Here is a 27,725-nt window from a genome sequence, read left to right on the forward strand (position 1 = left end):
TCCTTGCACACCAAGCTTTGCAACAACGATTGCTATTAGGCATAGAACAGAGGTCATCTACCCAACAACTTCCACTCCTACATCTAACATCCCTCTTGCTTTTTCAAGCCCCAAATGACTCACTTAACACAAACAACTAGCTTTTGCTTTAAATTTATAGGAGTTAAGCTTCTAGTTATCTTTATAATATGTATCCTTTGGCATTCTTATATATCCCTATTTGGTTACCCCTTCTCCTATCAAGATTGCAAATAGGAAGGTGAGAATGTCCCGCCACTTACCCCAAATTCTATGAATAATCACTCAAATTGGATTTCAATAATATACCATGACTCCCTTTGACATTTATGATCTTCATTAACATTTTCAAATGAATTTAATTACTAGTAAGATAGATTTGTCACATTAATGCAATTTAGGGTTCATTTATGTGGTGCAATGCATTGTTTGACCTTCACAGATAAGTTACAAGGAGAGAAGTGTTACCATCATAGGAACGATCCCAAGAAACTACATAGAAAGGTTATTCCAATTTCCTCTTCTCTCTCTCTCTCTCTCTCTCTCTCTCTCTCTCTCTCACACACACACACACACACACACACGCACGCACACGCACGCACGAGAAGTTCTAGCATTGTAGAAACACAATCCCAAGAGACCTCATATGTACCTGTAGTGATTTGTTAGTTATGAAATAAGGGTTGTAAAATGAGAAGCATAAATTCATCAACTATGGAACTACATGTCTCACACCCTGTTTCTTGCATTGCATATATCAATAACCTCATTTGCTTAACCTATGTAAGATGTTCTTGAAGTGAAGCATTGCAGCATATTTGAATTTCGCCTCCGCAACTACGGCTTCTTTGAATTAGGGCTGAGAGTTTGGTGATACAAGGGAAGAAGTTGAAATGTCGTATAACCAACACATTATTGGATTTCTACTATGAAAAACTTCATATTTGAACTTCACAAGGCTTAGAACTTGTCCTTCCAAATAAAGGTCTTGTGCCCAGAAGCCAGCCCTCAATAAAATTAGTGTATTGTCCCCTAAAGCATTGCAGCTTTTTGCATATTTTCGCACAAACATCCACAAAAGCATTGTGGCTTTTGCTTGCTTGTGCACATTTACCCTCTTACAAAACGAACGTTACTGGCAGCAAGCTTTACTGGGATAAAAAGGAAGAACAAATCCTTATGTTGCACAAGCTGTGGCAACCTATCAGAGCGTATGATTGCTGCCATATGGGCTATTAGGAACCGATGCTTGCATCAAGAACGGATCGGGGTTGGACAAGCTTCTATGTATAGTGAATTCTCTTTTATAGCTCAAGCCTGTCTGTTGGCTTGAGATGCTTGGGATAACGAGTTAGGATCTGTTGCTTGTGTATTGAGTATTGTGTAAGAGGATTGTATGTCCATCTCTAGGCTGACATTGTATCTTTTAAGGTCTTAATATACGCATCGCAGTAAAAAGAAAAAAAACAATCCTTGCAGCACACTCCCTTAGGTGCTGCCAAGGGAGAACATTCTTTATGACATACATCACACATGGTCACGAGAGTGCCTTGAGACACATCTATGTGCTTGCTAACTAAGAAGTTCGAGAACCCCCATCGCACAATACCCATCCTCTCAAACCCCAACATTGCACGCATGTATAACGACTCTTCTTTCCAACAAAAGTGAGCAAGACTCGTGAACTCTATGTACTGCAAGAGAGATATTTTTCTGTTGAATCATCAATGACTCATTATTGATAGCTTTCTATACAAATTGAATGGAAGAAGTCTCCTGTACAAGATGCTCTTTGAAGACGAGAACAGAGATGGAGGCTGCTGCTAGACATTCTGTCCAAGAAATCTTTTCTGCAGTTGAGCTGCCAAGAGCACGAGCCTAACAATTTCAAGCCCAAAGAAGGAAACAATATGAAGATCATCGTTTGCATCGTAGTCGGAGCTCTCTGAATTCACTTCACTTGCTCTTGCCAAGGGGGAACCGATGCTATTCCATCCCAAATCATCAACAGGCAGAGAGCTATGCAGGGCAACTTTTAAATGCAATGCCTCTGATATGACACTATCCACAGCTTCTACGGCAGCTTGGACAGAGCTTTCTGTTTGGGCATTTGAATCAGCTGCAACCTGAAATGCAAGACATAGCCCTTGAATCTTCTAAAAGCAAACACCACAGTAATTTACATTTGTATTGCCATCCATTAAGTGATTACTCGGGCTAGTGTTAGACGGAGACGGTTGGCAGATTTGCATAGATGACGGATACTGGTTAAGCTTTCTCTCATGCTAGCGTTCTCCAGTTTCAACCTTCAAACACAAGTCACGATTAGTTTTTGAGACATGCCACTCATCGACAGCATAAACAGTAACTTAATAAAAGGGTGTCAAAACCTGGCAATGCCCACTGCCTCGGGCTCCTTGCTTGATCTTAATGTCAGCATATGGCTCAAGCTTTTTGTCCTAGCACCCAATTCAGGCCCTTTCAGCCATAAATGCTTCAGGTAGCCTTGCATTGATGCCTTTTTCCCGCTCTCACCAGCCATTGAATTCTTATCATTATCGAAGAAGACGCTATAATCCTCAACAGGGCTCAATTGGCCACTTGACAGGGTACGACCGTGTTGCGTTGTTTGTTTGAAGGCCCTAGACAGTATGATTGACAGTATCAGCAGAGCCTACATTCCTGTTGCAAACTCAAATGCTACTATTCTTACTCTTGAAGCTTTCGCAGTTCTTCATGCGCCTGGGCCAGCTCCATAAGAGCCCCCACTTTCTCACTTGTCACCTGATAAACATCGATCACATCAATCAGAAACTCAAGGTGCCGTTTTAGGTCTGTAATATGTCAAGCTAACATGCAGCAAAACAACTGGCACCTGTAAAAGCTGCTGCTTGAGGGATGCAATCTCAGATTCTAAAACCACTGTAGTGTTTGATTCCAGTATATGCCGCTCTTCTTGCTGTGAAAGCAATAATAAAGCAGCAACCTGGAGACAATAGGATTGCTAAGATTTGATGGCCTCCTCCCAGATGACAAGCAGAAAGCCGATGTACATACTTATGTTGCACAGAAGTTTAAAGCAGCACCTTTTCTTGTAAAGCCTGAGCCAAGGCCTCTTTACTGTCATCCAATGGAACGGTAAAGCATTCATCCACAGTCGCATCCCTTTTGCCACTCCAATCCTCCTAAACACATAGTCAAGAGCAATTAGCTAATTTTCTGTTTCTTGCTAGTGGCTTTTCCTAACAATAATTTGTAAACAAAAGCAAAGTAGTTGTCTCAAATAAACTGTTCAGGAAATACCAGAAGAACCAAATTAAGAAATTCAAATAGCTCTGACCACACCTTATAACTTACAAGTTACAACACTGCTTTTACGATTTTAGCCAAATTGGCCCTCTGGCATTGGAAGATGTGAACTAGGGGTGTTGTACAATTCACTTGAGACTTGCTTACGCAGTGGCTTTCTGTCAGTAGCATCTAAAGAAGTACTGTATCTGTTTATAACTAAATTAATTCCATGTTTTGGAAATGGCTTGAACAGACTTACTTTTCCACTTGGGTGCTCCCTTCTTTGCCTTTGTGAAACCCCTCTTCTACACACATATTCGTGAACGGAACGTACGCAAGTGGTTGCGGAGTTTTGAATCCAAAGATTAGCTAATGTTTAAGTTTCACACCATTGGTTAAATTAACTTGGTCTTGATCTAAATGTAGATGTAAGGAGGGTAGATCAGTTTCCCATTCATGGCAATGGCATGCTTGTAGAGGTTAGTTAGTGTAAAGCTGGAGAGAGAGAAGAAGTGCACAATAATGTAGCTGCAAAAGTTGATTATTGCACACAAAGGATATTACAAATAGCTGCTTATATGCTAGTCAATCACACGGTCATTGTGAAACGCGGAAATCCGTTCAGTTTGCCACATCAACAGTCCTCAGCATGTAAGGTGCAGCGGAATGAATGTTGTATTTTCTCAAGATTAGTGATCTTTATTGCTCAAGGTTCCTTTTAGTTCTTAGGGAAGGAGAGAGCCTTCCGTCTTGTAGAGTGTTGTGATCACGAACGAAGTGGGTGGATATTGTGTGTGCAAGTGAATGAGACTGAGAGAAGGAGAGAGAAGAGATACGACACCAGAAAGGTTGCAAAACCCTCCTCCGAAGGCCCCACTCTCGTCGGCGAGAGTGGTCTACTTTGATTGCACAAAGGCGTACAATGCGAATGCAATGGACACATGCAATGGGACTACGCTGATGACGACGACGGTGGTGACGACGATGACTTAGGCTGAAAACTGTGATCTTCTAGATGCTGAATTTGTGGACTGTTTTCGGGGCTGAAACTGGCTGTTTTACTGCTGTCTTGATGGCTGAAAATGATCGGCTATGTCGGGGGTCATGCTGAAAATGAAAACGTTGAAGTCAGGCACCTGCTAGGCTGCGTTTTTAGGGCAGTTTTGCACCTGTTGAAAACACTGAAGGGGCTGAAGTTCTGCTGCGTTTTTGAGGCTGAAAACAAAACGCTGAATCTGCAAGTGGGCTGGCGTTTTTGTGAAGAAAACACTGGGCTGGTCATGCAGCGTTTTTGCAAGCAAAAACGCTAGGATGTCTACTGCTAGCACGGGGAGGAAACTGCACTGCTGGGGAATCTAGGTGATCAAGGCGATATCTGCAAATGAGGAAGCGCCAATGGTGGAAACTGGCCCGGCGAGGATGAACTCCAAAAACACTGGGTGTGCTGGGGGGGGGGGGGGGGGGGGGGGGGGGGGGGGGTACTGCTGAGAAGTTGCCTGTTGAGCGGGAAGCTCCTGCTGCCTCTTCTACCAGAAAGTGCTAGCTTGGGTTTGCTTATATATTAACTTAGCAAAATTGCACTACCTACTTTTGTTGGAAAGTCACTTAAAAATAATAAGTGAAAATAACCAAAAATAGGAAAATAGGCTAAATGCACTAGAAAATTCCCCTAACTGATGCTAATGGATTCTGATGGGAATTCCGATGATCATGTTGTGTGCAACCGGAGGATATGCATCTATGCTCAGTGACTGGGCATGCACGGTCTACGAATAGACTCGCAAAAGTGCCAGATCACTACTAATCTAGACTTGACTGGATTGATTGAACCCTGTTGTGGTGTAGCTTGTCCACGGACACATAGGGTTGGGATGTGTCAAGCATACAACCAAACGCTCCCCGGACATTGGCTTGCGTCGTTTGGAGGTTTTCTAGCATACAACGAAACGCTCCCCAGACATCGGCTTGCGTCGTTCCGAGGTTTTCAAGCATACAACGGAACGCTCCCCAGACATCGGCCTGCGTCGTTCTGAGGTTCAAATAATACCAAAACAGCATTTCTCGCTTCTCCACCCAGGAGTAAAATCAACAATCAATGAAACCAATATTAAAACCAGAGTCAAACAATTCAAATCGGCACCAAGACAGGTTCAAAACAGATACCATCCATTTCAAACAAATTTCAAACAAGATCACCAAACAAGTTCTCAAACAGAACTCAAACTTAAAAAGCAATCTCAACATCAATCGAGCTCGAAAAGACGATTGACTTTCCATCCTGAAACCTCCACCAAAAATTAGGGTTAGGTTCTTTTCATAAGATCGTAGCCGACCACAACATGGTCCGTCAGCTCTTGGACAGATAATGTTCCTTTGGCAACGATGGTAGTCCGAAGACATAGCAATCACACTGGCCCTCCAAGGTTATCAGCTTGAGAAGAGACACCTAGTGAGAGATGTGCAAAGACTACAAGTTGTGATTAGCTAGGGTTTTTGTGGCAAGCATTTCAGGATACCCCAATCTGCCAGAAGTTGCACTCCGAAGGAAGATGTCAAAAGTTGCGGTGAAGACGGGAGCGCGTCGGATGCGCGATGAAGTAAGGGTGGGAGTGTCTAGTAAGTCCGGGGTCAGAGCACGAAGCTAAAATTTTCGGTGAACTTTGGAAGTGAGGTCTTGCTCTGTCTGCTCTTTGGTAGGACCGGTATGCTTTCAGAAAAGCACACGCCTGATGCTCTGATACCACTATCACAAGACGGGCACCACATGCCAACGGAAAAGAAAAGACTGAACAGACTTTTAGCACTTCAATAACGACTGCTTCTTAGCGTTTAGGCCCCTCGGTCGGTAGCTCCGTTCTTCAGTGACTTGACACACACAATTTGTGACAAGTACCTCAGGGCTGAATTCTGCAAATTGTCGGTGATGAAGGCTGAAAATCTGCTGTGGCTGAAAACGCTGATGGGTGAGGGCTGAAAACACTCGGTGTTGATGCCTGAAAACACTGGGTACTAGTAGCTTCTTGCCAAATACTAGAGAGATAAGGAACTAGGAAGTCATGATATTCCAAGAAGAACTCAAAGGGAATGCCATCAATACTAGGGGACTTACCAGCTTTCAACTTAGAAATTGTCACAAAAAGGGAAGTAAAGAGGATCTGAGTAACTGGAGGCCAATAACTTGTCTAACAACCCTCTGTAAGGTTTTGGCCTTGTGTCTTGCTAGAAGAATCAGCCCTTTGATGGGCCTACATTCGCAACCACATCCGTTGCATAGACGAGCATTAATCTAGACCTTCCATCATACACCAATCTAGTCAAAACCCCAAGAGGAGCCTCTATCTTTGAGGAGTTACTTGGCGGTTTCATGACACATCATACAAAGGACTTGCCGTGGTTTGTGGGCGTTCCAAAGGACATATCCATCTTCATCTCCCATTCGGCATTGCTCTCGCCAATCTTCCCGCCTAGGAGCATAGGCTAGCTAGTAACCTTCGTGGCCATCAGTATTTGCATATCAAGCCATTCACTCTACCAACATTCATCCGGTTTGCAGTTTGTTTCACCCCATCGAGTTGGGGCAACAAAGGTTATTGTTAGCCGGTAACCAACAAGGGCATCATTGATCCAAGCGGCAGTCCATTGTTTGCGAGTAGATGCTACCATCCTTTGTGTGTGTGTGTGTGTGTGTGTGTGTGTGTGTGTGTGTGTGTGTGTGTGTGTGTGTGTGTGTGTGTGTGTGTGTGTGTGTGTGTGTGTGTGTGTGTGTGTGTGTGTGTGTGTGTGTGTGTGTGTGTGTGTGTGTGTGTGTGTGTGTAATATATTTATTTTTACATATTCAACAATCACCCCCTCCGGTCCAATCACCCTAAAGGGAGTAAGCACCACAATTTTATTCCGTTGACATCTCTACGCTTGTTTCTTGGATAAAATTAGCTACTTGTTTTAGAGAAAAGAAACGAAGGTCATGATGTAGTGAAAAGCTAACCAACATTGTCAAAACAATTATCAAACTTGGAGTGAGCTTCAGTCAAATAGCTGAGTAAAATGTAAATATCCCAAAAATGGTAAACGTGACATCCAAAGTTTCAATGAGTTCTATTTTGGTAACAAGGGAGGGCCAATTCCACACAGCCGGACTACACGAATGCAAGACGGGCCATCCACATGGAAGTTGATTACCAACCTGCATGACATCATTGTCCTCTTGAACACTCCAGATTCTGTTTGTTGAATTCGTGATCTCATCACAGGTCGTGAGAACAGCCTGTATCACCTCCATTCATCAAGATAAAGAAAACAAAGACAAGTATTGAAAAGAAAGACAATGATTTGAAACCTTTGTCAACTCGTCCTCCCTTGCACCTTTGACAGATACCTCTGCTGTATCTTGATCATCCATCGAAGAGAAGTCAAGCTGCCACATACAAAAAGTAAATAAAATTGCCCCGTTCACTGGCTGAGGAACACTTAACTTTGAGAAGGCTATGAACCTTGGCATGTGTAGCATTGGCATTGATATCATTATTATAGACATTCGTGCTATTTTCTGCTCCTCCATTCTGCGACTCGTCTATCTGCAAAACATTTATAATCTGCTAAAAAACCACAAAAAATCTTTGCAAACAACCTAAGCATGATACAAGCCTACAGGTGCTTCAAACTCCTAAAGAAGACCTTGGTCACTTAGAAGCGGATGAGAACTCTAGATGACCCATCAGGTACCTGAGAGACAGTCTAAGCCAGTTTCCCATTTGATATTGCCACCACCACTACTCAAATTCCATCAAAAGTTAACCTAGTGCTATTAAATAAAGCAGCAACACAACCTCGTCATACAGTTTGACCTCTTGAAAGTCTTCTACTCTAGGGTGCTGGTTGTTTATTACAGCTGAAACATACCACGAGATCCTCTGTACTGCAACAGGTGTCATTGGGTTCTTTAAAACATCCAGAAGCAAGTTTCTGCTCGCTCCCTTCAACTTTCATCTTTTCTCTGAAAATATGGTGCAAAGCATCTTGCAAGGATCTTAACCAGTTCATCTCTTCCTGAAGAAAACCAGACACATCTTCCTTCAGGCTTGCTCGCATTGAGCTAAGCTGCTGTAGCTCGGAGTTCGACTGCTCTGCCAACATGACCTAGTATAATGCACAATTGACTCAAATATCAGGATTGCCAAGGTATTAAACATATAGAACTCGATAATAACCTTGAGACACTACTAGTTCTGGCACAGTCAGCAACTTTACCAGCTGCTGTCTGTATTCAAACACTGCATTCTCGGCCTGCTTTCTTACACTCCTTTCCTGACCAACAGTAAAGGACTTCTTACGCACAAGACTCCCAATTGGAAACAAGCTTCGAGATAAATGTTTTCACCTTACATTTTACAAGAACACATAAGATGCAAACCCACCTCTAAATGATCTGCCTGACAATTCACCAAAGAGTTGCGACACACCTCAAACTCCTGTTGAAGATTAACCTGAAAAAATTAATCAAGTACATCAAACTAATTCTTCAGCAAATATAGACATGATGTTTATGAGAAGAACAAACAGAGCGAATTGCTTTTGAATAAAAATCCAGTTTAATTATGGCTTTAAGTATTGAAGCATACAAGATTCTCTCTAGCCTGTGTGGCTTCGTCAAAATGATGTTTATTTAGGTCACCATAACTCCAATAGCCTTCATCATCTTGCAGTAAAATCACAGCCCTCTCTTCAGTGCTTTCCGGTTCATGCACTTCACTAGCTTTTGCTCGCACTCTCCAAAATTTCTCAACTACCTATAAACAAGTGGTGGTAAGACCATATCAAAAATTATCCCAAGCTTAAAACTCCACACACATCACACTGGTAGCAACCACACCTTCCTGTAAACAATGACTTCTTGGTTAGAATTTTCCAATTCCTTTTGCAGATTTGTACACAGACTCTTCCCTTCAGTGTATAGGGACTCTACCTGGTCCAGTCTAGCAATCGAACACGCAACATTGATCAGCACATTTATTTACATACTAAGAAGCTCTGTTGATCAGCAAATGCCTTGAAGGATGCAGCTATGAAATCGACCCAAAAAAAAAAAAAAAAACTTGGCACTGAAATTCGAAGACACAATATTAAACACCTGTCTTGCAGGTCTGTTAGTTTTTCCATCATTTCATCCTCTTTCTTTTGAAATTTCTCTACCTGTAAGGAAAAAATGAACGATTATCAAACAAAAAACTTGGGGACAAACTTATTACCTTATACTTTTCTGTTGGATAACTGGCATAATGAGTCCAAAGAGAGAGAAAATATTTCTTAGCAGCCACATAATGTTAGTTTATACCTCTAACATTAATCGATCTCTCTCAAAGACAGCTGTGAACGCTTGGCTTTGGAAAACACTTTGCTGTTTCTCTAGCTTTGCTCTCTGCAGTTGATACACTTGAATGTTTTGAGCTAGCACTACCAGTACAAAAGTCTAACAAATTAAAGCTCTTCAATTTGCATACCTCCTCATGTTCTCTTTTCAGCAAGTCTACTAATTTATTCTGCAAACCGATGAAGTTGAGTGATCAGTTAACACCTGGGATGAAAATGCTAGGAGCTTCTTGTCCACTAAAGCCTAGCTCACCTTGAATAAGTTCACCTCTGACAATTCCTCTTGCAACTTGGTGTTCTCTTTCTCACAATCCAGTAGCTTTCTCTCAGAATCTACTAACTTTTTCTGGCCTAGATTGAAATCCTGCTCCACCCCACTTGTCCTGATCCATGTAAGGCCGTGTCAAATGCAACACATCTAAATAGCATATTATGCTCGAATGTGTCTAAGGAGCCCAAGGTGTGCTCATTCTTGCTTTTATACTAAGATATCAGTACAGTTTTAGCAAAAAATATGAGAAAAGGACACAACCTGTACCTTCTACTTAATTTCCTGGTTAGCCGATTTGAACCATTGCCAATGCTTGTTTGCTTTGAAAACACTTGCTGGACATCATTCTGTTGGTTGCCTCCATCTGTATCAACAAGCAGAGACCAAAACCGCCTAAGATGACAAAGAAGTACTGAGCTAAGCATAATAATTATTTTGGCAAAAAAGCTCACTCTGAAAAACCTGTTCTACAAATCTATAACATCCAAGCAGTGAATGCCAACCGATGTGCTTCACCATCGTCCACCTTTTACGGGTCACCGCGGCATCGATACCACCTTGAAGGGTGTAGAGCATTACTTCTATTGGCCGAGACTCAAAAAGAATGTAGACGACTTTGTTCGCAATTGTTTGGTATGCCAACACATCAAGTTTGACAGGCATAAGGCAAAGGGATTACTACAACCTTTACCCATTCCCACCCGCCCCTGGGAAAGCATTGCTATGGATTTTATCTTTGATTTCCCGAAGACTCAAAGTGGGCACGATAGCATTTGGACTGTCATTGACAGATTTAGTAAACAAGCTCACTTTATTCCAGTAAAGAAAACAGTCAAGCCGGATCATTTAGCAAATCTATTCATTGCTCAAATATTTCGGTACATGGCATGACTGAGACCATGGTCTCCGACAAAAACCCCCCGATTCACGAGTTTGTTTTGGAAGGCTATTTGAAAGAACATTGGCACGCGGTTGCAGTTCTCGTCATCATTCCACTTGCAGACAGATGGGCAATCTGAGATAGCCATTTCAGTGGTTTTTATCTTTGATTTCCCAAAGACTCAAAGTGGGCACGATAGCATTTGGACTGTCATTGACAGATTTAGTAAACAAGCTCACTTTATTCCAGTAAAGAAAACAGTCAAGCCAGATCATTTAGCAAATCTATTCATTGCTCAAATATTTCGGTACATGGCATGACTGAGACCATGGTCTCCGACAAAAACCCCCCGATTCACGAGTTTGTTTTGGAAGGCTATTTGAAAGAACATTGGCACGCGGTTGCAGTTCTCGTCATCATTCCACTCGCAGACAGATGGGCAATCTGAGATAGCCATTTCAGTGGTTTTGGATTTATTGAAGTCTTACATCTTAGATCAGAAGACTCAATGGGGAAAATATTTGCCTTTGGTGGAATTCGCCTACAATAACACGGTTCACTCTTCGACGGGGAAGGCGCCATTTGAGGTAATCGAAGGTGCTAAGAAGGTCCCTCCCTTTCTAAGCACTAAAGACAAGATTTATGAAGCCGATCAGTATACGAGGGACTTGGACACTGCTTTTGCCAAGGTTAGAGAGGCTCTAGAGAAGTCTCAAGCACGGAACAAGAAGGCAACGGATCGACATCAATGCGACTTGAAGTTGAAGGAAGATGATTGGGTGCTCTTACGTTTTGAGAAGGCACGCCTAAGGAAACGAAAGGGAAGATTCAAGTTGCCAGATACTTGGAAGATTCACAATGCATTTCATGTGAGTCTATTGAAACCCTGTAAGGGTGAGGTGCCAGTTGATGGGGAGCCTGATGAGCAACCTGAAGTGGAAGAGAGCGAGGAGATACTCGTTCCAGAACAGATTTTGGCACACAAGGAAAGAAAAGTGAAAAGTAAAGTGATTCGGCGGTTATTAGTGAAATTTAAGAACTATCCGGCATTGGATGTGAAGTGGATGGAGGAGGAGGACCTAGCAGATACTCCTCAGATTTTGAGCTTTACCTTGAGGCTTTCGGTTTAGCTACGTCTACTCCGAAAGATCCCGTGGATCAACAGAGTTAAATCTGGTGCAAACGGGACTGCACAAGAGGGGAGTCACTCTGCTCCTTTGTCACAGATTACCTGGATGGAATAGAGTCATTGATTTTCCTTTGGTTTTCACGGATACAGCTGTGTTGACAGTATTCTGCTATATGACTTTATGAAATGGGAGTTCCCAAAATTGAACCTGAATGATGTGTACTCTCTCATCTGATTTGTTTGAGTGCAGGAATTGAAAGACGAAATGACTACAACATTTTGACCTTGACATGATCGCAATAAAGATTAGTTAATCCAACATCAGTAAGATCCGGGATGGAACTATATGCGATTACTAAATACGTTACTGGCAGTCATGGTCTGAGATTTGAAATGCATTTTTTTGTGATTGATTTGATCTATCATGTGATGTCATGTGAAGTGATGTGACTGTCATCTTTGTACAAATGCTAGATGTGTCGTGTCTAGTGCCTCGGTACTTAGAGTCAGTGTCTACTGAATTGGTTCATGGCCTCTGTCTGTTTTGCAACCGTAATCGAGGGCAATTACCATTCTTTCAAGAGGGGGGTATATCACAAACTGATGACGTGGCATGCCAACTAATGGACAAATGCCGAGGGGACACTTGATAAATTGTCCCAGCTTATGGATAATTGCTGAGAGGCCCAAAGGGACACTAGCATAAAAAATTGCGAACGACCTACTAATGTGGCACAACTGTACGAATTTCCATAAACAACACTAGTTGCTTTTGGGCCTTTTGCTTTGAATTAGAAGCTTTTGAATAATTGCTTTTGGGGCTCTGCTTTTGGCATCCCTTCGTAAGAATAAAAGGAACCCAAGGCCCTCACTTTGCAGAGCATCTGGACGCAAAGTCTGAGAGCTGAGGACTCGCGGGAGTTGTACTTTGCTCAACGTTTAATACAAAAAGAAATACCGAAAGGGGCGCCAGTCTATGGGGCCAATCTCTCTTGGCACGGAACTACGCCGGGCCGTGTCGACTCAATTGAAGTGTGATTTATCTGTGAAGTGTTTTAAGTGAATCTCTCGTGTCACGACAGATTCTAGACTTGGAGTGCCCAAGTTTGTTACAAGTGCTCTCTCGGGGTGGAACTCCGTCACTCCCCGTCTTGTGTCGTGCATCTCTTTCCGTTCAGTTGTTATTTGAAGTGTTCAAAGTTGTTTGGTCTATTCTTATCCGTTGGCACGTGGTGCCCATCCTTGTGACAGCTACTTTCACAGAGGGCCAGTTCCTAGAGAGTAGGGTGCAGCTGCTATAGTCTAGCAGACTCCCACGATCGATCTTATGGCTCCACCTCCAAAGACAGACACCTCGAGTGCGACAATGGCAACGACACTCTCTGTCACAAATTGGTGACGTGGCAACAGGCCCCTGAACACACTCACAAATGACACGTGGCAGGCTGGTACGGAATCCTTGAATTTGCGCCGCAAAACGCACTGACAGGGACGTGGCATCCGTACAGAATTCTTGCTTTTGCATAGCCTGCTGATGACGTGGTAGCGTACGAAAACCCTGATTTTACGCTGGCTGTTTTTGGGGCAGCTTTTGAGCCCGTTGCTTTATTTTTATTTTTTTAAAGCTTTTAAAGTTGACAGCTTTTGGGGCTCTGCTTTTGGGCATACCTTGTAACCAATAAATAAGTGGGCAAGGCCTCACTTCTCAGAGCATCTGGACGCAGAGTCTGAGAGTGAGCACCTACCCACTCTCTTGTAATTTGAACACAGATTAATACAAAAAGAAATACCAAAAGGAGCGCCAATCTTTGGGGCCAATACCTCTAGGCACGGAACTACGTCGGGCCGTGTCAACTCAAGTGTGAATTGTGAACTGTTCTAAAGTGATCTCTGTTGTGTCGCGGTAGAATCTTGACTTGGGGTGTCCAAGTTTGTTACACTCTCTCTTGGTTGATACGATCGGGAGTGTAGCTCAGCATCATTGTGTTGTAGATATGCAGTTCCTTTTGCAGTTTTTAGTGTCTTCACTTATCGAGACGGTGAGTGGTTTTGTGGCGAGCAACCTATAGCAAGGCTACAGTGTCACTTGCATTGGATAGGCAGCTACAATTGGTCCTGGGTTCACACTAGGTGGACTCTTGTCCCATGAGTGACGTAGTAAGACACAGGGAGTGATGGTCTAGTAGACATCGTGGCCAATTCACCGCCACCACAGTTCGGAGATAAACGTAGCTTGATTTTCAAGGATATTTTGTTGGCGATTGGTTACCTTTATGGTTGTATATATGCTTGGTTGATTCTAGTCGTTGGATGCATCATACTTTCTATGAGTCAAGAGTCTTGTGTCTTGTGTTCAGTCTAGCACTTGCACACTTGCACTCTCCCCGCATAGATAGTCTCAACACTCTCATTGTACCTACGATCCTGAGCTTGGAGATGAGTCTGCTACCAGCCAGCGTCTGTACTGGTTCATGAGTTAGTCGAGTTCCATTGTGTTTAAAGTCTACTATTGAGTCATCTGACTTTGCTCTGTTGTTCCATTGCTTTATAGTGTTTATTCTATTTGGAGTGAGATTCTTGAACATTGCCCTGATGGGCACCAACAATAGAGAGCACGACATACTTTTCTTGCTACATTTGTTTTGCTTTGTGTCTTGTATGTGCAGCTTTATGGATTGCTTGTCTGCTTGAGATTTTATGCATGGTTGCATTCATTGGGTATGTATGTGTGTGTGTCTCTACATGATAGCATGTGTGTACTTGTTTATAGTTGTTTTGTCATTTTTCCCCTGTAGGGTGAGTCTTCATGAGGTTTGGAAGAGTGGTGGTTCTCCCTTGGGACTTTGTCTTGCTCTGTTAAAGATCTCTAGACAAGTTTCCATGACATCGACTTGTTTGTTGGTTTTGGAAATTTTCATGCAAGTTCGCAGTCTCTCTCTCTGCCCTCTGGTAGGCTTCATCAACTTGTCTGCTTTCTTGAAGATTTTTATGCGAGTTTTGGTAATGCTTCTCTCTTCGGTAGCAGCGGTTTGGTTTCAATATGAGGGGGACTGATTGTCAACTTCTTGAGTAGGCCTACACATTGACTTTTCCTTTGAGATTATGCTATAATAACAGACTTGGACACTCTGTCACAAGGCGGGCACCACGTGCCAATAGAAAAGAACAAACTGAAACAGACTTTTAGCACTTCAATAACAACTGAATTGAGAGAGAGAGAGAGAGAGAGAGAGAGAGAGAGAGAGAGACGACACACGACACGGAGTGGCGGAATTCCACCCCAGAGAGTATTGGCCCCAAACCTTGGCGCCCCTTTCGGTATTTCTTTATATTGCATCATCAAAGTACAAGCCGATACTCGAGACTCTGCACCTTCTCCAGGAAGCATGCCAGAGAATGAGTCTTAACCTCATATTTAAAGGCTCTTGGCCTAAAAAGCAAATACAGTGAAAAGCCTTCAAACTTAAAAGCATCTGGTCCAAAAGCAAAGCCAAAAAGCTGCCAGCATAAATCACAGAAATCCATACAGCCTGCCACATCATCAGTCAGCGCAAAACGTGGAAATCTCCCTACTGCCCTTAGGGTTAGGGTTAAGGTTAGGGTTTTTGCAATTTTAGGATTAGGGTTTGCAGGTTTTAGGGTTAGGGCTTCCACAATTAGGGTTTGCAGGTTTTAAGGTTAGGGTTTCAGAATTAGGGTTTGCAGGTTTTAGGGTTAGGCTTTTGAAAATTAGGCTTTGCAGGTTTTAAGATTAGGGTTTCCAAAATTAGGGTTTGCAGATTTTAGGGTTAGGATTTTCAGAATTAGGGTTTCAACAGTTAGGGTTTCTGATCTTGGGCAACCACGTCATAACTTTGTGAAACTTCTTCTGTTACTTGTTCTTCTTAGGGTTTAGGCCTCTCGGCCGGTAGGTCCGTTCTTCAGTAGGTAGACACGGCAACAGTTTGTTACATCTCCCCTTCTCCTCGATTACAGCATATCTGCAAAACAACTCAAGTTAGCTCAAAAATTTCCGAGAGGCATTCCAAGGGACATCCCGAGGGACAATCAGTTTGCTCTTTTTATTAAGGATTTAGCTTCTCCTTTCTGCTCTTTTGATCAAGGAGTTACCTTCTCCTTTCGGCTGTTTTGATCAAGGAGTTAGCTTCTCCTTTATGCTCTTTTGATCAAGGAATTAGCTTCTCCTTTTGGCCAGATCGGAACTCGATATTCCGACGTAGTAAAATTAGCCATCACACCCAGACCGCACTCATCTTCCACGGGTGTCTTGATGCACTAAAATTACATACCTAGGCAATCTCATCCAATTAGGAATATTCAATAATTGACACATCACAATGCAACACAAATGCTCACATATGCATGTTACAAGACACAACAAACAACGCCGTTGAGCACTCCCCCCAAACAAACGGTTTGCGGTATGAAGCTACTCAACGACTACCTCGTCACTCCCCCCGCAAATAACCTAAAATGGTCCGGGCCATGATCTCAAAGGACTGTATAACCAAACGCTGCCCAGACCGCAGTCTGTGTCGCTTGGAGGTTCAAGCATACAACCAAACGCTCCCCGGGTATCGGCCTGCGTCGTTCGGAGGTTTTCTAGCATACAACGAAACACTCCCCAGGCATCGGCTTGCACCGTTCCGAGGTTTTCAAACATACAACGAAACACTTCCCAGGCATAGGCCTACGTCGTTCCGAGGTTCAAACAATACCAAAACAGTATTTCTCACTTCTCCACCCGAGAGTAAAATCACCAATCATTGAAACCAGTATCAAACCAAAGTCAAAACAATTCAAATCGGCACCAAGACAGGTTCAAAACAGATACCATCCATTTCAAACAAATTCCAAACAGGATCACCAAACAAGATCAAACAGAACTCAAACTTAAAAAGCAATCTCGACATCAGTCAAGCTTGAAAAGTCGGCTGACTTTCCATCCTGAAACCTGCACCAAAAATTAGGGTTAGTGTAACAGACTTGGACACTCCAAGTCAAGAATCAACCGCGACAGCACCAAATAACCACTTCAAAACAATTCACAGATCACAATAGATTTGCACTAGCCCGACAGAGTTCCGTGCCTAGAGATATTGGCCCCAAAGACTGGCGTCCCTTTCGGTATTTCTTTTTATATTAATCAGATCAAAGTACAAGAGAGTGGCTAGGGTTTCACTCTCAGACTCTGCGTCCAGATGCTCTGAGAAGTGAAGCCCTCACCACTTATTTAAAGGTTACAAGGGATGCCCAAAAGCAGAGCCCCAAAAGCTTCAAAATCAAAAGCTCTGAAAGCCAAAAGCATCTGCCCTTTCTCTCTCTCTCTGAGAATCCCAAAGAAAAAGCAAAAGACTTTTTCTCTCTCTCTTTCTCTTGCTATTTGCGTAGAAAAAGCAAGAAAATTTGCCAGCGCAAATTCCGCCGCAAATCACGGAAATCCGTACTGCTGCTACCACGTGGCACCCACGGCAAAATTAGGGTTTGCTGAATTAGGGTTTCAGCCTGAAATTAGGGTTTGCTGCAAATTAGGGTTTCTGGCAGATGTTAGGGTTTGCAGGAATTTTAGGGTTTTAGCCAAAAATTAGGGTTTTTGCTGTCCGCCACGTCATCACTTTGTGACATACCCCCCTCTTGAAAGCATTGTAATCAACCGCGATTACGCCTGCAAAACCGACAAAAGCCATAAACTGTACCAAATCGACAGTCACATCACACGACATCACAGGACATCACATGACATTCAACATTCATTCGGATCTTAGACCATCATTTATCGGCAATGTAGCTAGCAATCACATCTAGGTCCAATCGGGACCTCATTGCTGTCCGATTGACTAACCCCTATTGCAACCATGTCTATTCGAGATCAAGTAGACCAAAATGCTGCAGTCATTTCGTCTATTAGTTCCTGCACTCAAAAGAAGTGAAGAAACAAATCAGTATCATTATCAGGAATTCCATTTCATAAAGTCATACAACAGAATACTGTCAGCTCTCAGTATCCCTGAAGCTCAAAGAGACATCAGTGACTCTAGTATCTAAATCAAGGCATCTGTTGACAAAGGAGTGGAGTGACTCCCCTCTTGTGCATCCCACTACACCAGATCTCCGACCAAGCTGAATTCTGGGTTCCGTTTGGAGTAGACTATGCTAAACCAAAAGCATCGAGGTAAAGTTTCACAATTTGAGGAGTATCTGTTAGGTCCTCCTCCTCCATCCACTTCGCATCAAGTGTAGGATAATTCTTGAACTTAACCAAGAATCGCCTTCGAACTTTACCTTTATTGTTCGTATCCTTATGTGCCAAAATCTATTCACGAGCAAGGATCTCCTCGTTTTCTTCCACTTCGGGTTGCTCATCAAGCTCCCCATCATCAGGCACATCACCTTTAAAAGGTTTCAAGAGACTCACATGAAATGCATTGTGAATCCTCCAATATCTGGCAGTTTCAATCGGAAGGAGACATCATTTATCTTTTCAGTAATCTGGAAAGGGCCGTAGTATCGCATACTAAGCTTTGGAAAAAGCCTCTCCTTTCCCTTTTTCTTTCGTAGGCGTGCCTTCTCAAAACGTAAGAGCACCCAATCATCCTCCTTCAATTTCATGTCGCGACGATGGCGATCTGCTGCCTTTTTCTGTCGTTCTTGAGACTTCTACAAAGTCTCGCGAACCTTGGCAAAAGCCGTATCCAGATCTCGCGTATATTCATCCGCTTCAAAGATCTTATCTTTCGTGCTCAGGAAGGGTGGAACCTTCGCAGCACCTTCAACAATCTCAAATGGCACCTTCCCTGTCGAAGAGTGTATCGTGTTATTGTAGACAAATTCCACCAAAGGTAAATATCTTTCCCATTGAGTCTTCTGATCTGAGATATAAGACTTCAATAAATCGAGAACCACTGAATTGGCAATCTCGCATTGCCCGTCAGTCTACGGGTGGAACGATGACAAGAACTGCAACCGCATGCCAATGTTCTCCCAAATTGCCTTCCAAAACAAACTCGTAAATCTGGGGTCTCTGTGGGAGACAATCGTCTCAGGCATGCCATGTAATCTGAAAATCTGGGCCACAAACAGTCTTGCTAAATGATCCGGCTTAACTATTTTCTTCACTTGAATGAAATGAGCATGTTTGCTAAATCTGTCAATAACAGTCCAGATACCATCGTGACCACTCTGCGTTCTCGGAAGATCAAAAATGAAATCCATCGCTATACTTTCCCAGGGGCGGATGGGTATGGCTAAAGGTTGTAACAATCCCTGTGCCTTATGCCTGTCAAACTTGACTTCTGGCATACCAAGCAACTGCGCACAAATTCTTCCACATCCTCCTTGAGTCTCGGCCAAAATAAGTATCTCTCTACCCCTTTCATGGTGGTAGCAATGCCACGGTGACCCATAAAAGGTGGACAGTGGCATTCAGTCATAACCTTTTCCCTCAATGGCTGTGTAACGCACAACATAGTCTTTTTCATCAAGTAGCCTTCTCGAAAGGAGTTTCCAGCTACTGTCTCCCCATCCCGTATCCGTGTGAAAATATCTGCAAAATCTGTATGTGTGGCATATTGATCGACCATATCCTCAAAGCTCCTATGATGTATCGCAGGAAATAGCCAGAACCAACGGTTTCCAAGACAAAGCATCTGCCACCACATTCTTTTGTCCCTGCACATGGACAATCTGGAAGTGGATCTGTGACAAGATGTTCGCCCACCGCATCTGCTTTTCCGAAAGCTGCTTCTGTGACAAGAAGTAGCGCAAACTTTGATGGTCTGTAAAGACAGTAAAATCCGCTCCGAGTAGGTAATGCCGCCACTGAGTAAGAGCATGGATAACCACCAAAAGCTCTTTCTCATAAATCTGTGCTGTCATCTCCGGCCTAGAGAACAAACGGCTCTCGTAAGCTATGACATGGCCTTCTTGCATCAAGACCGCACCCAGACTACGACCACAAACATCACAATATACTTCAAATGACTTCTGCAAGTCCGGCAAAGTCAAAATAGGTCTTGTAGTTAATTTCTCTTTCAATGTCTGAAAGGCAGTCACCTCTGTGGGTCCCCACGAGAAAGGTACTCCTTTCTATGTCAAGATATGCAAAGGGGAAGCAACCTCTGCAAACTTTCGTATGAACCGCCTGTAGTACGAACACAGTCCCAAGAAGCTTCTAACTTCATGGACATTCCTCAAGTCGGGCCAATCACGAATAGTCTCTATCTTGGCCGGATCCATTTGCACTCCTGCTGCTGACACAATGTGTCCCAAAAAGTGTATCTCTGGTAGGAAAAATTCACTTTTAATCACTAACTTGTGATCTCGTAATGCCTGAAAGACCTGAAGCAGATGATCTTTGTGTTCTGCCTCATTCTTGGAGAAAACAATGATGTCGTCAAAGAAAGTGCCAACCAATAGCCTGTACTCTCGAAAAATCATGTCCATCATCCGGTTAAATGTCGCAGGAGCATTGGTTAAGCCAAAAGGCATCACCAAAAACTCAAATAACCCAAAAGTCTTTCGAAAAGCTGTCTTGTAGACGTCTCCCAACGCTATCCTGATTTGATGATATCCACTCTTCAAGTCAATCCTGCTAAAGCACGAGGATCCCTGTAACCTGTCGAGTATATCATCGATCCTAGGAATCGGAAATCTGTTCTTGATGGTGATTTTGTTGAGAGCTCTATAATTGATGCACATTCTCCAAGATCCGTCTTTCTTCAAAACCCACAACACTAGAGAGCAATACGGTGAAGTACTAGGCTGGACAAGACCCTTTTCCAAGAGGTCTTTCACTTGGTTCATAATCTCTTCATTCTGTGCTCGGCTCACACGGTAAGGTGGCCGGTTCGGTGGTGTGCTTCCAAGTATCAAATCAATGGTATGATCTTCACGACGAGCAGGTGGTAACTCGCCTAGTAAGCCGTCTGAGAAGCAATTAGCGTGAGAGTGGAGAAAATCTTGGCATTCGTTATCAAGTTTAGACAAATTTGTGCTATCCTTATCATTCAATTCTTTCATAAAGATCGAGTAAACAAACAGATTGGATTTCATTAACTTAGAAATGGCTGAAGCCGATACAATAGGGACAGACTCGCCCTTCAATTTAATGTCAAGTAGAATGGTTCTGCCCTTCTCTGTAGTCAATGTCGCTTTCCTCGCACGATAATCGACCACGGCGTCGTTCTTGTGGTACCAGGGAATCCCTAAGAGAACATCACAACCTTCCAAAGGCATTATGAAAAAGTCCTCATGCCCCAAATACCCCTGACAATGCAACCGAAGTTCGCCAATGACAAGTGTAATGGCTACGTCCCTGCCGAGTGCCGCTAGAACTGTCTCCGCAAGTGGTCCCATCCGATCGGGAGTGATCTTGAGCCGCGCTGCCAATTCTGGTGAAATGAAGTTGGCCTTGGCTCCTCCATCAAAGAAGATCAGGGCCTCTTGGTCCTTCACTTTGCCACAAGCTTGGCAAAATTCTGTACTTTCGTCCATGGTGTTGGGATAGGTACCCACACAATCTGGAACCAGTCCTGTTTTCATCTTGCCTTTTCTTCACGTTCCTCAACTGCTCTCGAACTCTCAGGCCTTTCGTCGTCCTTGTCATTCTGTTCTTTCTGTGCCTTTTTAGGACACTTCGCGGAGATATGTCCATGTTCCCCGCATCTAAAGCACTTCCCCTCCCTGATGCAGCAAGCTCTCCCCTGAGGAGTAAGCTTGGGTAGTGCATCCTTCCTTTCTAGGTTTCTCTTTCTCTTTCTAATTTCGTTTGCTGAAGTCTGTTCGGCTCGTTGTGTCATGACCTCATCGGTGGGGTAGGTCAAACTACCATAATGAATGGCAAAACCCCGCTTCACATGACTCATCAACTCCTGACTAGAAGCTGACTTTTGTTCTAAGCAGTGATCTCGGATCTCTATAGGTAGACCCAAGGTAAACCGCTCGATCTGTTCTCTGAATGAGATCTTCTTGAATGAAGAGGCAGGTAGAAAAGAGCTCTAGAATCTCTCGCAATAAGCATCCACTGTATCTCTCTTGGTCATCTGAAGAAGTTTCCAAGCAGCTCGTATATTGCGTTCATACTCTTGCGTCAGCCATGAAGAAATAAAAAGCTTCTTAAATTTCAGCCATTTAACTGGCCCAGTCTTGTTTAAAAGAAGCGTAGACCACCAAGTTCAAGCATTCCCCTTAAAATAAGAGACAGCTCTCCGAATCTTGGAGTGCTCTGAATAGCGTCCACCGGCGAAAGCGATGTCAAACTGTTGTATAAAAGACAAAGCCTTCGAAGCATCTTTATATCCTGAAAAAGTGTCAAATTTGATCGACTGTCCATCTTCCTTAAACTCTCGGACTTTCTTGCTTTTATCTTCCAGAAAGTCATATTGGTTGGCTTTATAAAAATTCTTCTTGTTCGTATAAAAGTTGCCGTCATCAGAGTCTGAGCTGCCTGTAGACGAGTCCTCTGTAGAACTGTCACTCACTGGGTGAGATTTAGACTTCTTTGCCTTTTTCTTGACCTTTCCGAAGCGTTGTTTCTTGCTTCGCTTTTTGCCTTTTCTGTCTTCTTCGCTCGAATCTGAAGAGCTAGAAGAACTGTCAAAAGAAGAAGAAGAAGAAGAACTGGGTACTCCTTCAAATCGAACACGCTTCTTTTGTTTCTTTGCTTTATCAAATGTCGATTGACGACCCAAATAACCCGGGAAGTCAGTGCCTTTCTTCTGCTTTTTTGTCACGTGACACATCCCAACCCTATGTGTCCGTGGACAAGCTACACCACAGCAAGGATCAGTCAGTCCGATCATTTTAGAATAGCAGTGATCTGGCACTTTTGTGAGTCTATTCGTAGACCGTGCATGCCCAGTCACTTAGCATAGATGCATATCCTCCGGTTGCACACAGCATGATCATCGGAATTCCCATCAGAATCCATTAGCATCAGTTAGGAGAACTTTCCAGTGCATTTAGCCTATTTTCCTATTTATTGAGATTTTCACTTATTATTTTTAAGTGACTTTCCTACAAAAGTAGGTATGGAAATTTTGCTAGGTTAATATATAAGCAAACCAAAGTTCACACTTTCTGGCAGAAGAGGCAGCAGGAGCTTCCCGCTCAACAGGAAACTTCTCAACAGTACCCCCCCCCTCATGACCCCCCTAGCGTTTTTGCATCCTGACACCATCCTTGGCGATACCTTCTTCAGCAAGCCATCGCCATCCATCGTCAGCCCCTAGCATTTGCAGACCCCTGCCATCGCAAGCAGATCCATCAAGTTCCCCTAGCGTTTTCCCAATACAGACCAACCAGCGTTTTTGGATTGCGGAGCCAAATCAGCCTAGCGTTTTTCGCTAGCAGCAGGATCCAGCCAGCGTTTTTGGTTTCAGCCCCTTGCCACAGCAAATAATCGCAGTTTCAGCCTTAGACACGGAAGCAGATCAGCCCCCAAGTTGGTTGCAGATGTTCCCCCATTTTCAGCCATAAAAACGCAGCCAAAACAGTCATTTTCAGCCACCGAAACAGTCCCCGAATTCAGCGAATAGAAGAACCCAGATTTCAGCCATCAAGTCGCCGTCGTTACCACCGTCGTCGTCATCGGCATAGTCCCATTGCATCAGTCCATTGCATCTGCATTGTACGCATTTGTGCAATCAAGTAGACCACTCTCGCCGACGAGAGTGGGGCCTTCGGAGGAGGGTTTTACAACCTCTCGGTGTCGTATCTCTTCTCTCTCCTTCTCTCAGTCTCATTCACTTGCACGCACAATATCCACTCACTTTGTTCATGATCATAGCACTCTCCATAAGACGGAAAGCTCTCTCTTTCCATAAGAACTAAAAGGAACCTTGAGCAATAAAGATCACTAATCTTGAGAAAATACAACATTCATTCCGCTGCACCTAACATTTTTGCCGTGCTTTTTGGCTTTGTTCTGCGCGTCAAAAAGCTGAGCAATCCGTGCATCAACCACCTCTTCTAATTCCTTCTTTGAATATGTTTGGTGAGCAAAAGGTTTCTTGAGAGCGGGTTTCAGGGGTGGTGTTGTGGTTTTCTGCCACTACTCGTGCACTTCGTGAAAAGAAGTCTCGCTCATATATTTTGCCAATTTTGGGTCCTTCGCAAAATTGAGCATCATCTTTGTTGCATCGCCAATCAATTGACGACGCTTCATCTCTCGTTGCTCCGCCTGAGTAGGCCGAGGCAGGCCATACTCTCTGCCGGAATCTTCGTTGTGATCCCTATACGCATCTCCGGATGCAGAGGGAGTCTATTGATCCTTGCGTGAAGCCATAGGTGCCGTGGAAAAAAAAATTGGGATCGGATTTCCCAGAGAAGAGAAATTGGCCGTGCTCTAATACCGCTGTAACAAACTTGGACACTCCAAGTCAAGAATCAATCACGACAACACCAAATAACCACTTCAAAACAGTTCACAGTTCACAATAGATTTGCACTAGCCCGACGGAGTTCCATGCCCAGAGATATTGGCCCCAAAGACTGGCGCCCCTTTCGGTATTTTTTTTTGTATTAATCAGTTCAAAGTACAAGAGTGGATGGGTCTCACTCTCAGACTCTGCGTCCAGATGCTCTGCAGAGTGGGGGCCCAATCCACATATTTGAATGTTTACAAGGGATGCCAAAAGCAGAGCCCCAAAAGCTTCAAATCAAAAGCCTAACAATAATAAAGCAAAGGCTCTTCTCTCTCTCTCTCTCAAGCTTACAAAATGAAAGCAAAGAATTCTCTCTCATTGTTGGCGTAAAAACAGCTCCAAAACTGCCGTAAAAGCAAAAGCCCAGCCTCCGTGATTTCCACCGCGTTCTGCGGGCTGCCACGTCAGCACGGCGTACGGAAAATGCCATGTCAGCCATCAATAGGGTTAGGGTTAGGGTTAGGGTTAGGGTTTGCAGGTTTTAGGGTTAGGGTTTCCAAAATTAGGGTTTCTGCAATCTTTAGGGTTTATGCATACCTATAGCCACGTCATCACTTTGTGACATTATGATCTTTGTCAAACATGATGAGACACCGAGGATAGCAACGAGGCAATCCATCAATAGAGAGACCGAGAGGAGAGTATATTTGACAAAAACACAAAGTGTGGATGGGCTGAAAATCTTAGTATACCTCAATGAAAGGGCACAAAGAAGAGATTCAATGAGATTTTCTCTAGACAGATAAGAACCACAACAATAGAGGGGTCCCCACCCTTGTTGGTCTATCACATCCACATGGGCTTGTTGTGCCACATGCACATGCTACGACGACTTAGAGCCAGAGCATAGGCTAGAAAACCCTAAACCGGCACCCTTATGAGCCTGTTGCAAGATCTGCATGCCTAAGCAATTCCATAAAATTAGTTAGAACCCCTACCTAACCCTCTTTGCACAAATGGTTGTATGAGTTGCGGTGGGGAAACCAGCAACGGATTTCTAGGACTAGTAGACTCATCATGGTCGAAATCCTGGGGTATGATGTATGCAGTGTGTAATGCAAGCATGCGCACGTATGACTCAATTTTTAGCGAGGGGCTAATAATCCCTAAAGTCAAGGATTTCTACATACAAGTATCAAAGCAACCCTTGGCCTCTCATTTGAAGTAAGTGGAAGCAGCAGATAGAACGACTGAAAAAAACCGTGGGGCCCTCTCTCCTCCCTGCCTAGCGTCTTTGAGGGGAGTTCAACCAGCAAGCTGAACAGCATTTTTGCATCTTGGAGTCAATCCATCCAGGTCTGTCGCATGCACACTACCAATCCCTCGATGACTCATCTAGGAGGAGATGGAAGCGGGGGCAAAGTGCACGAGCAGGCTAAGCCGTACCTAAGGGGGATAAGGCTGTAAGTGGCAGGCGCAGGCAGGCAGTGGGTGCGCAGGGGCTACAAGTGACAGGCCTGAAGGGAAAAGACTAGGGTGTCAGTTAGCAGGCACAACAACGTTGAGGGTGTAGCCGGGTAGCAGGGATGTGGCATGAGGTTAGGGTCTGCAAGTCCAACACAGCTCAATTCGATGTTGCAGCTCTCTCTCTCTCTCTCTCTCTCTCTCTCTCCTCTTGAGTTCAACTCTCGTCGGATAGATCTTTGAGGTCTCTTGGGATACTTTCCTACGACGTTAAATTCTCTTCTTCTTCTTCTTCTTCTTCTTCTTCTTCTCTCTCTCATTCATAAATAAGAACTGCTTTCCAAAATTTGCTCAGTCTGCTGTAAGTTGTTAATGGCAAAAAAATTTGCATCTGAGAATTATATCTAAAAAACTTCTTAAATCTTTAAGCACCCAAGCTCAGGAGCCCTTCAAAAATGATCATCAGGCATCCGCAACGTGTCTTTTCAAGCCTTCTCCTTCACACTCTAAAAATTGACAGCCTCGAGAAGTTGCAAGTCTATAGACTACGACTGTATCTGCTCATAGAACTTAGCTGTTCATCTCCTTTAATTTCCAGATACTCAAACCTGAAATGCTAGCTCGATTCCAGTTGTCACACAACTACAAGAACTTCGGGCATAGCCAGAACGTTCACCTGATTCTTGATAAGTTCTGAGCCTTAATCTGCGTAGGTGTAGGAGGGACCGTCTGCTAAGGATCGATGCATAGAGAAACATTTGCTGGCCAATACATGACAAAGATCAAATTGGCCTTCTGTTCCTTATAATTTTTGATCCCCCACCACAGAGACTTTGCTATGCAGTGAGGTTAAATAGCAATAAACAGGAAAAACAACAAAAGCTTGTCTGAAACTCACCAACAAGGAGCACCAACATATACAAATGAGCCCACAGAAAAGGGGCAAGAGGAGAAAGAGAGCACCATGTTCAAGCTGCTGCACGGCGCCATTCGAAAGCAAACAATTATCGCCTGGTGTGAGTTCCTGAGCTGCCATTCCTGACCTACATGTCAAGCATCCTCCTTCACGAAGGAGTTATTCCTTCCTTGTTACGTTGATCTGTAATTGCTTCGTCTATTTCTTTCAACTAAATATCTATGGCCTTCATCGAAAAACTTTCAGGGGGGAAGATACCATGCAAATCATATGATGGCATGCAATGAAAAGGCGCAAACTTCTCTCTCTCTCTCTCTCTCTCTCTCTCTCTCTCTCTCTCTCAAGAAAGGGCAAGCTAGGCGTAGAAACAACTCTCCAGTCTCCCTTGCTCCCTCTCTCTATGAGCTGGAAAAAGATCCTCTCTCTCTCTCCCTCTGTGCGTGAGAGGGGGGACTTACCCGGTCAGATCCGACAGAAAGCAGCGTGAGGGGCAAGGAGCAAGGTCATTATCTGTAGAAGATTTGAAAAATTGAAAGAGAGGATCGCACCACTATCTGTGTGTAGAAAAGAAAGAGTATCTGAGGACAGCCGTCATACGTGGACTAACCGGCTATGGTGAAATGATGCCTCTCCAGCTCTCGCTCTCACTCCCTCCGCCTTTTCCAGCTTATGGTGAAGGCTGAAGGGCGTTAATGTGGAGGGGAAACTGGCCTGCACGGCAGAGACCGTATAGAGAGCTTCGTACGTACAAAAAGAGTTTTTACCACCACCCACAGTGCACACGATTGATGGGCCATGACTCCCTCTCTGTCTCTTTCTCTCTCAACTCTTTCTCTCTCTCTCTCTCACAGATTCTCTCTCCAGAAATGTCAAGCCAAGGGCCCGCAACTCCTCTTCTCTCTCTTCTTCATCGGCGATTCTGCGGGCCTTGAGCAGCAGCTGGAATGTTTTGTATATGAGCAGGTGGCAATGGGCAATGCGCATGACGCGCCCGCTCTTCTCTCTCACGTCAAAATCTATTCTCTGCA

At 43.8% G+C, this 27,725-nt stretch overlaps 1 protein-coding gene across 4 annotated transcripts; it reads right to left on the minus strand.

Annotated features, from left to right (window-relative positions):
* Window positions 1-1,726: 1,726 nt before the first annotated feature.
* On the minus strand, window positions 1,727-27,473 carry LOC147453411 (uncharacterized). Of its 4 annotated transcripts, XM_086515591.1 has the most exons (21): window positions 26,680-27,092; window positions 26,458-26,542; window positions 10,214-10,310; window positions 9,929-10,058; window positions 9,807-9,845; window positions 9,641-9,724; window positions 9,437-9,498; window positions 9,179-9,281; window positions 8,928-9,095; window positions 8,724-8,792; window positions 8,557-8,613; window positions 8,209-8,445; window positions 7,800-7,883; window positions 7,646-7,723; window positions 7,493-7,573; window positions 3,105-3,203; window positions 2,894-3,004; window positions 2,732-2,802; window positions 2,409-2,660; window positions 2,231-2,324; window positions 1,727-2,144 (listed from the first exon to the last, which is right to left on the minus strand). In XM_086515591.1, the coding sequence occupies exons 1-21, from the start codon at window positions 26,815-26,817 to the stop codon at window positions 1,842-1,844; spliced, it is 2,442 nt and encodes an 813-aa protein (XP_086371717.1). In that variant the 5' UTR covers window positions 26,818-27,092; the 3' UTR covers window positions 1,727-1,841. The 4 variants fall into 4 exon arrangements, with proteins under 4 accessions (XP_086371717.1, XP_086371720.1, XP_086371719.1 ...); XM_086515594.1 differs by lacking the exons at window positions 26,458-26,542; window positions 26,680-27,092 and adding an exon at window positions 27,156-27,473; XM_086515593.1 differs by lacking the exon at window positions 26,458-26,542 and having other exon boundaries at window positions 26,680-27,091.
* Window positions 27,474-27,725: the final 252 nt, after the last annotated feature.

Source organism: Adiantum capillus-veneris, chromosome 7 (genome assembly GCF_014529385.1).
Source record: "Adiantum capillus-veneris isolate H3 chromosome 7, ASM1452938v2, whole genome shotgun sequence".
In the NCBI taxonomy this organism is placed as follows: Eukaryota; Viridiplantae; Streptophyta; class Polypodiopsida; order Polypodiales; family Pteridaceae; genus Adiantum; species Adiantum capillus-veneris.

What these genes read in the sequence shown, in the direction of transcription:
- LOC147453411 (XM_086515591.1), bottom strand. Translation starts at nt 26,817, where the DNA reads ATGGCAGCTCAGGAACTCACACCAGGCGATAATTGTTTGCTTTCGAAT. An exon ending in AAGTCATTGTTTACAGGAAG is followed by an intron (nt 9,096 to 9,178) that starts GTGTGGTTGCTA and finishes ACTTGTTTATAG; the next exon opens with GTAGTTGAGAAATTTTGGAG. An exon ending in AGGACAATGATGTCATGCAG is followed by an intron (nt 3,204 to 7,492) that starts GTTGGTAATCAA and finishes CTATGTGTTTAG; the next exon opens with GAGGATTGGAGTGGCAAAAG.